We start from the raw sequence: 12456 nt of genomic DNA, 5'->3' as shown, positions 1-12456 counted from the left end.
ATCTTTGTGACGACATTGTGAGAAAGTGGTTCTGTATATACTGTTCCTTAATAGGTACAGAGTCCACAGTCCCCCAGGGTTTGACAGAGGCTAAAGTTAGATATAACCTTACTCTCTAAAGTGGTAGCTTGGTCGAGCAGTAAGGCTGTATCAGAGGACAGTGTAAAGCATTTGTTGTACATACTCAGTCAGCAAATGGTCTCACACACTCAATAACTGAACTCTAGGCCAGTGGTTTATATATATATATATATGCTTGTTTTATTTTAGAACCAACAATGGGTATCAAAATATACTTTCTCAGAATGAGATGCTTTATATAAATACTTTTGCAATATGCAATTGACTTTTGTAAACAGTTACAAGTGGTTGCAATAGGCAACTCTATTTTAAACACAACAATACATTGAGCTCAATGGAAAATTCAAGTTATTTGCAACAGATTACTGTTTAGATTACTTTTGGAATTCCAGGACTGGATCCTAGATTCAGTCCTGGGTCAGTACTCAGAATCAAGTGGTAAAAGTCGACTTAATTACTGTAATGATTTTTAGACCATATTTAGCTATTTTAAAAGTTGACACTTCGAAAACAGTCAATGATTCCCTATGGAAGAAAATTCAAGTTGCAGGTACAGTATGTTCTCGTTACTTTTGTAATCCAGTACTGGGTGCCTAGACTCAGTACTGGGACTTTTATCCAAAACACGCAAGTAATTACGTTTTCAGATATTATACGATTTTTGAAGAATATTTAAAGATTGCAGAAATTGACACTTAGAAGAAATTTCACAGAAAAACATTCAATGGAAGAAAATTGGGTTACAGGTAAGTACAGTTGTAAGTATTTTTCATAGTCAGTGCTGGGCACCAAGATCCAGCACTGGGAGCTCACCTAAGAGCAGGTGAGTAATTTCGTTTTCGTTACTCGGCTGATTTTTGGTGAATATTTTAAGATTTGAAAAGTCCACACTTAGAAGAAATTTCAGGAAAAAGCCAGTCAATGTTACCCTATGAGGAAAATAGAGTTATCGGTTTAAGGGTAAGTACTCGACTGGCAGAGTTGAGGTTCTGGGCATAAACTCAGGGGTCCCCCAGGATCAGGTAGATACAGTTGGTTCACCCTCAGCGACTCTAGGGCGGCCGGGTGCAGAGAGAGTTAGGCCCAATGTTATCCTATGAGGGATAGGGGGGCCTTGGTTGGTGGCTGCTGACTGGCAAGCCACGCGGCGGTGGGAGCTGGGCTCCTGGTCACTTACTCAGGGCAAGTGGGGAAGTAGGTAGGTGTAGAGATTTCACTGCTAGGGCCACTCGGGCGGCTGGGTGCAGGGTGCTTTTGAGCCTTCGGGCGCTCAATTGATTTCAATGGGAAATCTCCGGTTTAGAAAAAGACTGCAAGCTCGGGGGCGAGGACTCTTCAGGTGCCACCACCACTTCGAGAGGTAAGTTGGGTAGTTGGAGGATAGGCAGGTACCCCGGGATTGGGCACAGGGGGCCGCGGGGCGCCGCGTGCAGGGGTGCCTTTTGGTGTCGGGAAATCTTACCCTCTGTTGATCGCGGTAGGGGGGGCACCTTGTTCTGAGGCGGCAGGCTTCTTCAGGAGTGTCGAGGGAGGTCCTTGGGTGCCAGACTCTGGGTCACAGTCGCCGTGGGGTCGTCCTCATGGTCTTTGTCCACTCCGGCACTGGCCAGGCTTGGCTGGTGCAGAGTGTGCTGGGTTCGCGGTTCCGGGCTGCTGCCAGGGATTAAAGGTAGGATTTGAGTAGAGCCTCTACTCATGGGAGTCCCAGGGGCTTAGAGCCAAAAGGTAGCCAGGTCCTCCGGGGCTTGTGAGGTTGCTGGCCACACGAGATGCCGGGTTGGAGCAGGAGCAGATTCAAGGGTCGACAGGCTGGTAGGGCTGGGGCCAAAGCAGTTGGTGTCTTCCTCTTTTCAGCAGCTGCAGGGCAGGTCTTCTTTCTTCTTGCTCTTCTTTGTAGTTTTGAATCTGGAATCTGGGGAAGGAAGGTTCAGGGTGCCCCTAAATACTAGATTATGGGGCGTTACAGATAGGTGAAGGGCAGGGACCAATGGGTCTCTGTCCTGTGGGAGGGGGGCAGTAGCCTAGTCTTGATAGGGTAGGGCTCCCCATCTTCAAGATGGCGAGAGCCCGGAGAAGTGCTTCACCTCGCCTCCCCCACCTGAGGGGTGGGTGTGAGAAAGTGGCTCTGTATATACTGTTCCCTAATAGGTACAGGGTGTACAGAGTCCACAGTCCCCCAAGGGTTGATAAAGGCTAAAGTTAGGTATAACCTTACTCTCAAAAGTGGTAGCTTGGTCTTACCCTCTCTTGATCGCGGTTGGGGGGGCACCTTGTTCTGAGGCTGCAGGCTTCTTCAGGAGTGTTGAGGGGGGTCCTTGGGTGCCGGACTCGGGGTCACAGTCGCCGTGGGGTCGTCCTCGGGGTCTTTGTCCACTCCGGCACTGGCCAGGCTTGGCTGGTGCAGAGTGTGCTGGGTTCGCAGTTCCGGGCTGCTGCCAGGGATTAGAAATAGGTTTCTTGAGTAGAGCCTCTACTCATGGGAGTCCCAGGGGCTTAGAGCCAAAAGGTAGCCAGGTCCTCCGGGGCTGGTGAGGTTGCTGGCCACGAGAGATGCCGCGCTGGAGCAGGTTCGAGAGTCGACAGGCCGGTAGGGCTGGGGCCAAAACAGTTGGTGTCTTCCTCTCTTTTTAGCAGCTGCAGGGCAGGTCTTTGTTCTCCTTGCTCTTCTTGTAGTTTTTGAATCTGGAATCTGGGGAAGCAAGGTTCAGGGTGCCCCTAAATACTAGATTTAGGGGCGTTACAGGTAGGTGAAGGGCAGGGACCAATGGGTCCTTGTCCTGGGGTGGGTACACCCCCTATCCTGCCTCTCTCCTGTGGGAGGGGGGCAGTAGCCTAATCCTGATAGGGTAGGGCCTCCCATCTTCAAGATGGCGAGAGCCCGGAGAAGTGCTTCACCTAGCCTCCCCCACCTGAGGGTTGGGATGGGCAGGCTGGCACATCCCCTGTCCTTATTTGGGGTTTCCGGCCAAAGCTTCCCGCCAGAGTGGGGGGTTGCAGTGGCCTGGGGAAGCTCACAGAGGCGGCATGCCTTTGAAGCTTCCCCCTGCCCATCCTGGGGGAGGAGATTTAGCACCTCGCCCAGGATGTGCATTGTTGCAGGCCCAGGAGAGCAGGGGCTCTCCTACCCAGGGGTCCAGCAACATGTCTGCTGGGTGGCAGCCTCAGAGCAGACGTGGATTGTAGGTTAGGTTTAAGGGGGCACCTCTAAGATGCCCTCTGGGGTGCTGGGTACATTAAATCCCACACTGGCATCAGTGTGGGTTTAATGTGCTGAGAAGTTTGATACCAAACTTCCCAGTCTTTAGTGTTGCCATTATGGTGCTGTGGAGCTCGTGTTTGACGAGCTCTCAGCACCATGTACTCTTAAATGGCATCACTGGAATGGACCTGGGCACTGTAGGGGCACAGGGCTCCTGCTCCTGTGCCCACACCATTGGCATAAGGCACCCAGCTAGAGGGGTGGCTGATGTATGCCATGGCAGTGTAGGTGATGGGCATGGCACACAGGGATGTGTGTCATGTCGACTTTGTTTTTGTCTTGCACCCAAACACTCAGCCTGCAAAGGCAGTGTGTGTGTGTAAGGGTACAGGGCCTCTAAGGGTGGCACAAGGAGTGCTGCAGCCCTTAGAGGCCTTCCCTGGTCACAAGGCCCTGGGTACCTAGGGTACCATTTACCAGGGGCTGACATGTGGCCAGGGTTTGCCAATTTGGGTTTGGTTTGTTTTAGGGAAGGAACATAGGCCCTGGGCACCTGATTGGCAGGAGTCCAGGGCACACTCAGTCAAAGTACATTCAGCAATTCAGCAGAAAGTGGGGGCATACCATGCAGAAAGATGGCACTTTCTCACAGACATACCTAGGAATGCTGGGACAGGGTTATGCCCACTTCCCACAGGAAGTGGTCAGATAGGGCATAGTGACCCCAAGGGTAAGTAGCCCATTGGCTACTACCCTCACACTCCCCTAAAACCCCTAAATCTAGTTTTTTAGGGAAGCCCCTGGAACTCTGATCCTGCCGACCTGAAAGAAGTGACAGACATGAAGAGTCCGAAGAAGCAAGAACAGCAGAACCAGCAACTGTCTTGGCACTAACCCTGATGGCCTATCATTGATTTCGATAACAGCGCCAAAAGACCACTTTTCCTGCAGCTGATGTGTCCAAAGCCTCAGAGAACTGCCAGCACATCGTCCAAGAACCAGGAACTCCTATGGAACAGTTGAGATGTTCCTCTGTACATTGGCGGTACCAAGGAAGAACTGTGAGTCTGCAAGACCGTGAGAATCCGACGCCTGAAAGCACTACTGTATCTGAGCCACCTAGCCTGAGCTGAAGTAATCCAAAGGTGCCAACATGGTCCCCAGACTTAAAGCCCACCTTGGGTTTCACCGCTGTGGACTTTTTAACGCCACCTGCAGCCTCTGTTTACAGGCCCCCTCTTCTGCGACTGGTCTTAGTGACAAAAACCCAACACCTAAGAACACCTTTGTACACGTCGCCCATGGATAAGAGGACCAAAGTCCCAGAGCATTGTGAGACCTATTCCCCCTCCCCCCCCCCCCCCCCCACCCCCCCTCATCCCAACTGGTCTCCCAATCGAAACCTGCAGTCTCCTTCTTTTCACAAAGACTGATCCTCATAGACTGACATATGCTGTATTGCACCTCTGCACCAAGCTGCCCTAGTACCGCTGGAGGGGACTTGCGGGTGCTGCCTTGGGCCTTGCCCTATACTCACCTTAAATCCAAGAGATTGGTCTCGTAAGTCGCTGTACTCTACCTTTATGCCGTATTTGTTTTTCTCCTATAAGATAACATTGCAGCCTCTGAAAAATGCACAAAGTGTCGACTTTTGTAAATCTAAAGTATTTCTATCTCGAAATGTACTTACTTGATTGTATTGATTCTGGTGCCTGAATATATTTAAAGATGCATGTTATTTTTATAAATTGGTGTTGGTCTCCTTATTGAGTTGTGTGCATAATTTATTGCGTGTGTGTGTGTGTGTGTGTGTGTGTATTTTGGTGGTGTCTTACACCCCTCTGTGATAAGCCAAAGGCTGCTCGACCACACTACCCCTTAGAAGAGTACCTTCGGATTGCTACAGCAAGCCCCTGTCCACTTATAAGGAAATACCTAGACTCTTTGCACAGTATGCCTATTTTTGGTTTACTATATAAAGAGCCAGCTTCCTAAATCCGGTGGATCCTTTTCATTTTAGTTTCTAAATTCTTATTTTAAAAAAGTCTATTTTTTATAAAATGTCTGATTTCTTGAGGGTCGTGTCGATTTCTTCTTCAGTTGTTTTGGTGCTGTTTAAATGCTCAACACTTGTTCTTCTGTATAATCTTTGCTGCTCAGTGCCACAGCTACCCAGGGTTCAGCTGAGGGTTTTACAGACAAAACCTACTGGACCTACAGAGGTTAAGTGTATAACTGCAGGGAAATGCCCCTTTTTGACATGATCGCTCACACTTTTTGCCTGGTATTCGGTGCAGTTTTGTCAGAAAGTGCACTGGGTTCCTGATATTCTGGTCCCCAGTGCCAGATCCCTTTCCCTAAACTGTAAAATTGTTTCCAGAATTGGCAATACCTTTAGCACCCCCTGTAAGTCCCTAGTTAGTGGTCACCCTGGTACCTAGAGCAAGGAGGCTAAAGAGGGTCCCTAAGGGCTGCAGCATGTATTGTGCCACCCTAAGGGACCCCTCACCTAAGTCATACAGACTGCGTGTCTTGGTGCAGATAAAAGTGAAAACACAACATGGCACACAACCCTGTGTGCCATTCCTACAGACATTGCATGCTGTGTATTTAAGTCACCCCTACAGCAGGCCTTACAGATGAAGGCAGGGTGCACTCTACTACATGTGTGGACATATGTGCATGATGAGATATGCCCCTGTGCAGGCCTGTTCAGTTACTACCAGTACTAGTGACCAGGGAAGCCATTTTAAGTACATGTGCTGGACACAGGTAAAAACGAGTTCCCCAGCTACATGATGGTTTCACTGAAACTATGATGTTTGGTATCAAACACCTTATATTAATAAACCCACACTGATTTCAGTGGCGGATTTATTAATATATGCACCCAGAGGGCACTTTAGAGGTGCCCACTGAAAACCTACCAGCTTTTAGTGTGTTGGCTGACTGTTCTAGACCAGTCTGCCACCACAGACTGGCAATACACCAATCCAGAAATACTCTACCCTTCAGAACATAACTTTAGATCGTCTTACAGAACTAAGTAACAAGGTAAGATCTTTCTCACCTAAAGACCCTTGTCCCCCTGTTATACAAAAAGACATTCTCACCCGCTTCCTAGATGCCACCCTTTCTCTTCTCAATTTGTCACTGGAGCAAGGCGTGGTTCCACAAGCCTTCAAAGACGCAGTTTTATTCCCGCTTCAAAAGAAAGCTGGCGTGGACCCCAGACAATTGAGCTACTACAGACCCATCTCGCTCCTCCCGTACCCTGCAAAAATACTTAAGGCACATGTAGCTAAACTTCTATGTGCTTTTATTGAAGAGACTCAATTTTTAGACTCCCATCAAGCAGGCTTTCGACCATCTCACTCGACAGAATCAGTCATCCTAAGCGTGGGGGACGACCTGAAGAATGGGGCAGACAGGGGGTGCACGCAGGCACTGGTCCTGCTCGACCTGTCGGCGGCATTCAACACCATGGACCATACAATATTAACAGATAGAATGGCAGCGGCAGGTCTGAGAGGAACGGCCTTAGACTGGATGAAATCCTTTCCGAGGGATCGCACCCAGGTGGTCAGGGTGGCACCTAATAACTCGGTCAGTGTCACTACCACCTGTGGGGTACCACAGGGCTCTTCCCTGTCCCCCCATCTGATCAACCTCTATATCTGCCCCTTGATCCACTCTCTCCAACGTAGGAAGGTTAAGATCTACAACTATGCAGATGATATGCAACTGATTTTCCCAATTGACGAGACGGAGAACTCTAAGGCATTCTTTCAAAATACCATGTTATTCATCAAAGACTGGATGAGTCACAACCACCTCAAATTGAACTCTGATAAAACAGAGATAGTCATTTCTAACAACAGACTACACCATTGGACGCCAGTAGACTGGCCGGATACTTTAGGAACTCCACCAATCCCTAAGAACTCTGTAAAGAGCCTTGGCATTCAAATTGATGCTAACTTGTCTATGCAATCGCAGAGCAACATGGTCACGTCATCTTGCTTTTATCAACTAAGGAGCTTCAAAAAGTAAGGAGATTCTTTACCAGGGAAGCAAGCATGGTTATTATGATGCCGATGATTATGTCCAGGTTGGATTATGCCAATGCTATCTACCTAGGCGTCACAGCCAATCAAATTCACAAGCTTCAGCTGATACAGAATCAAGCTGCTAGAGTTATTCACCAACAACCGAGACACTGCCATACTAGGCCATTGATGAAGCAGTTTCATTGGCTTCCCGTGGCCCAGCGGTCCATGTTCAAGACAGGCTGCTTGATTTTCAAAGCAATTCATGATAGGGGCCCCAAATTTATTTCTACGAAGCTCCATCAATACCTCCCTAAACGGAACCTTAGATCAGCAAAACTTAACTTGCTGACGATTCCAAGATTTAAGCATAACAGAATGGATGGCTCATGGTTTGCTATGCTAGGCCCCCAATTCTGGAACTCTCTACCGATTGAGATGAGGCAAACGTTGTATTACATGTGCTTCAGGAAAAAAACTGAAAACTTGGCTGTTCACTCAGGCCTATTGCTAAACCTTATCATTGGGGTGGCTTCTAACACAGCGCCAAGTGACCTTTGGTTTACGTGCGCTCAATAAATTCCCTATAACATTACATCTGACTCCCATGGATGAGAGCCCAACCTCTTGGGTGGTCGGGAACAAAGCCTTCTCTGGAGAGGGTGTTTCTCAACCCCTTCAACTTGAGGACCAGTAAATTAGCATTCCAAGGCAGGGAGCTTCAAAGAGGCCACCGTCTTTGGTTTGTGAATCTGACCTCCCTCAGAGGTGACAATGCCAAATTCCTCGCAAACCTGAAACCGGAAAGCCCCCTAGGCTGAGTTGAAGTAGGCCAACTGTGCCACCGTTGTCTCCCGACCCTCCAGACACGAAGCCCACTTTGGGTTTTCCCACAGTGGACTCACTGTCACCACCTACAGCCTCTTTTTGCAGACCCCCCTCTACCTTGAGTGTCTCCGTTGACAAAAACCCGACGCCTCAAGACACCTGCACCCGTCGCTCCCGCCCATGGAGAAGAGGATCAGAGGTGTCCGTACATCCCCGAGCATCATGAGACCTGAGCCCCATTGTTGGTTTATCCCAGCTGGCCCCCCAGTACCAGCCTCTAGCCTCTTTAACTGGACTGATCCCCACTGACTTCAACGGGGCACCCAACTTAAGTCCGGAAGATTGGTCTTGTAAGTCGCTGTAAAGTACCAGTATGCACTATATGCTTATGCTCCATAGGATAACTTTCCTCTTCAGAAATTGCACTGTTGATTTCTCAAATCTGTAAAAATTCTTTACAAAATGTATTTACTTGATTTTGATAATCTTGGGCCCTAAAGTTATATAAAGATAAATGTTCTTTTTTTTATAAATTGGTGTGGATCTCCTTTTTGAATCGTGTGCATCATTTATTGACTGAATGCATGCAGCAGATGTCTAACACTCCTCTCTGATAAGCCTAAACCTGCTCAACCACACTGCCCCCTAAGAGAGCACCTTGGTATTGGTAGAGCAAGCCCCTGGACTCTTTGCACAGTATACCTCTTTTTGGTGTACTATATACAGAGCCAGCTTCCTACAATTATACGGTGAGGTTGCACAACCACACCATATATTACATACCATTTTCTCACAGTACGTAAGCCTCAAACCCTTCGGCCTAGTCAGTGGGCTGGGGTCTTCAGCCAGGCAGCAGCTGGGCCTTTGGTCCTTGAAGCAGCCTGGGGCCCTCGGCCAGCCAATAGCATCAATTCCCTATTTCTGTTAAAGGTGGCCATTATTGTTTCCTGTTGGGATGAGGTAAATATTGACTTTTTTGTCCCTTTTAAATAATTTTATCTTAATGCTTCAGGTGTGCTAAAATGTTTCAAAGTATCCAATCGTAGCTGTGAAATGAACAATGATCAGAACAGCTTTTAGCTTTTTCTTGAGTAATAAGTTTGGAACAATTTCCAATGTGAAATGTGACTATAAATAGTTTTGTTTCAAAACCTACCAATGATCGCCCTCCTTTAGCTGTTACTTAAGACATGGATAGATTCAGCAATTATTTATCTGCATAACAAATTTCTCTCTCTTTGCTACCTAGCTTGAAAAGTTTATTCACTAACCCAAAAGCAGATTGATAAGCATATATTTGTACTACGGTGTCCTTTGGTAAAAAAAATAACATTCGCTCACCCACTGCCAATGGAGTCCCTTCAGAGGTGGAATGACCTGGAGGTGTCTAAAAAGCATTTGCCCATTAATTTATTTTTTGAATGTTTGATATTACTTCATTTATTCCAAATATCGCCAATGCAGTAATTCATTCTTAGACCAATTACTGTTCAAGCCATCTACCTGCCACTTTTTTGTCATTTTGTTTATTTGCTGTTCAGTATTAAGACTTGGGACAAGAATAACCCTAAAACTCTTGAATTCCTGAGACGAAGGATTAGGTGGTAAATGATTCACAATGTTAATTTAGCCAGCAATTCGAAGCTCTGTTGTTTCTATTGAGAGCAAACCAATTGGCATCCAGTCCAACCTTAATCATATTATGACTTATAGTATTTGGGCATCCTCTAGTAATCCTCCAAGGAAGAACAGTTGTTTATGTTCTCCACAGTATAGATTTTAACTGCTCTAGAAATCAAATGTTTATGTAGCAATTGCCTATGTATGTTGAGCAAATCAGAGGATGTAGAGCCACTGTGTATAGAGTGTGTTTATAACGCTTCGAAGTCGGTGCATACCTACGTGGTCCCTTCACTTAGAGGAAAACCATGTAATCCTTTTATATCATAGATCACTGCTACATTTCTGAGTCTTTCCCATAGAATAGGTTTGTCTGCGGTGTCAATGCTGTGTACAAGTTGATCATTTTATGTAGCCACACACTGCACTTTTGCCACAAGGGAAGACCAACTTGGTTGTGATCCCTGGGTGACAACCAAACTGCCAATCAGACAGTGAAAATACATCAATACATTTTCTAGTCCTTTTGCTCAGAGTGGGGCTTTGTCAGTTGTTTGTAGGCTACTGGATCATTGGTAATCCAAAGATTGAGAATGGTTTGATCCTACTGAGCACTATTAACAATTTTGGTAAGGAATGCCGTCAGTTGACTTTTCATTCTTGTATTTTTTGCAAGCATTACACCATTAAAAGATAAAGGTTCAAGGTTGCATGCAGGTTTTGCAGCGATCAGAGTTGGGCAGAAATGAGTTGCCATTGGTTGGTTCGGATTCATTGAAAATCTGTCCTGTTGTATTGTCCATTTCACATTGGGCAATTAAAGATCCTTCCTGGACAATGTTGGATCTCGATGAGAGCCTATCAAAGTTAAGTGTTGTTTTTTGTGCTGGTGCACCTTCTTTGAGAAGTGCTCAATAATGTTTGGAGAATTTGATTTTTACCTATGCTTTCTCACTCAGGTGCATGGCTCTTCAGAAGCCTTCTGGATTCTAGTGGAGGACGTGGACAGTGAGGTAATCTTGCACCATGAGTATTTCCTGCTCAAAGCCAAGTACGCCCAGGATGAGCACCTCATCACCTTCTTCGTTCCAGTTTTTGAGCCTCTTCCACCACAGTACTTCATCAGGGTGGTGTCTGACCGCTGGCTCTGTAAGTCTCTGCTGCAACCTAATTTTGTGCATATCATAGCTCTGTCGGTGCACTTCTATTTTATTGAGGATAAGAGTTTGTTTTTCTCATACTGCACACATTTACAAATCTAGTGCATTATAAACTGGGCTTGTGATGCCGTGCTACTCCTGGCCTCATATTTATATACCGCTCTACTAGCACCCCTCCTTTAAAATTTGCAAGGGTACTCTTTGTTGTGTAGCACCTGTGAGTATAATTGTAATGTGTTTTATGTGAAACCACTATAATTGTTAATGTTAAGCTTAACAATCCTACTGTTCTTGCTAGTCAAAAGCATAATAACCCCCCTCCCCCTTGAAATTCTGAACCTTTTCCATCTACACTTACAACTCCTTTGGACTATTTAACAATTCCTGGAAGGCACATCAAATGTACCTTGTTGCTAGGAAGATGGTCTACAGCGCTAGACTGCAATGCCTCTTACCATCCCCTAGTCCTCTTTCAAAGTGCTCTCAGATAAAATTTTAGGATCAACATTTTTTTAATGTGTTGAACTAGTCCATCAATTTGTAGCCCCCAAGCCCACTTTTACATTGAGAATTCTTATACATGCTTGTCTAATAATAAAATTAACTTTAGCTCTTAAAAGTAATCAAATTTTAATTCAAAGAAAATCACTTATGAGGGTTTAGAGATTTTTTTTAAATACATTTTTAAGTCTTGGGGTTTGATGACTAATGTATCTATAATAAGCCAACCCTCATCTATTTGGCGGGTGGGACCGGGCACCCCAAAGAAAGTGAAGCTGTGGCGCAAAGCTGTGCGATTTTGAAAAAAACACGAAACCAGCGTCGTGGCTCTCCCTAGCACGGCGGGAGAGCCACTGTTTTAAAATTCACCCTGCTCGTGAGGAGCGCCCTATAATGCGCTACTGGGCATGTCAATTTCACTGCAGCTTCACAAAGAAACCCCTCCTTTGCAGCTCGTGATGACCCCAGGAGAGCGAGGTCACCACCAGAATATTACCCAAGTGTAGGAGGGAGCTGCAGGAGCAACGCAGAGTCCCTCCTCCGTCCCCTTCACCCCCCATAAGGAATTCAATAGTCCCCCACCCTAAGTTTGTGGACACAGGAAAAATATTACCCCTCAAGGGGTTTTCTTTGTTTTGAAGCTTTCCTCTGCTGGAGCTTTTGTTCGACAGCTCTCAATGATGGGTTTTGGCTGCAACCAGTTGTGGCCTGACAATGGTTAATGTGAGCTTTTCATGTATAGAGACACCCTCTAGGGGTAAAAAGTGGTAATTACACATGTGCATTTACCAAAGTGATGTCATTCAGGGACTATTTGCAGGAATGCAGTATTTTTATTTTTTCATAAAAATGTTGAGGCTGCAACCACACTCTAGGGGTGAGAACTATATTTGCATACATTTTGTAATTATAATTGTGTTGCCTACAGGGGCTATGCTAAAAGTACCTGTTTCATGCTAAAAGTAAATTTGAGACAAATCACCTATACATGTACAGACATATTCTCTTGTGAATGCTT

At 46.2% G+C, this 12456-nt stretch overlaps 1 protein-coding gene across 1 annotated transcript in view; it reads left to right on the top strand.

Moving 5' to 3' along the window:
* The window catches only part of SNRNP200 (small nuclear ribonucleoprotein U5 subunit 200), a 468968-nt gene that overhangs the window by 310865 nt on the left and 145647 nt on the right, over positions 1 to 12456 (top strand). The window contains exon 28 of the mRNA XM_085634342.1: positions 10737 to 10926. Coding sequence (XP_085490468.1) covers positions 10737 to 10926 — 190 coding nt within the window. The remainder of the gene's footprint in view (positions 1 to 10736; positions 10927 to 12456) is intronic.

Source organism: Triturus cristatus, chromosome 11 (genome assembly GCF_964204655.1).
Source record: "Triturus cristatus chromosome 11, aTriCri1.1, whole genome shotgun sequence".
NCBI classification, from domain to species: Eukaryota; Metazoa; Chordata; class Amphibia; order Caudata; family Salamandridae; genus Triturus; species Triturus cristatus.
This window is presented reverse-complemented; position numbering and strand designations above follow the sequence as displayed.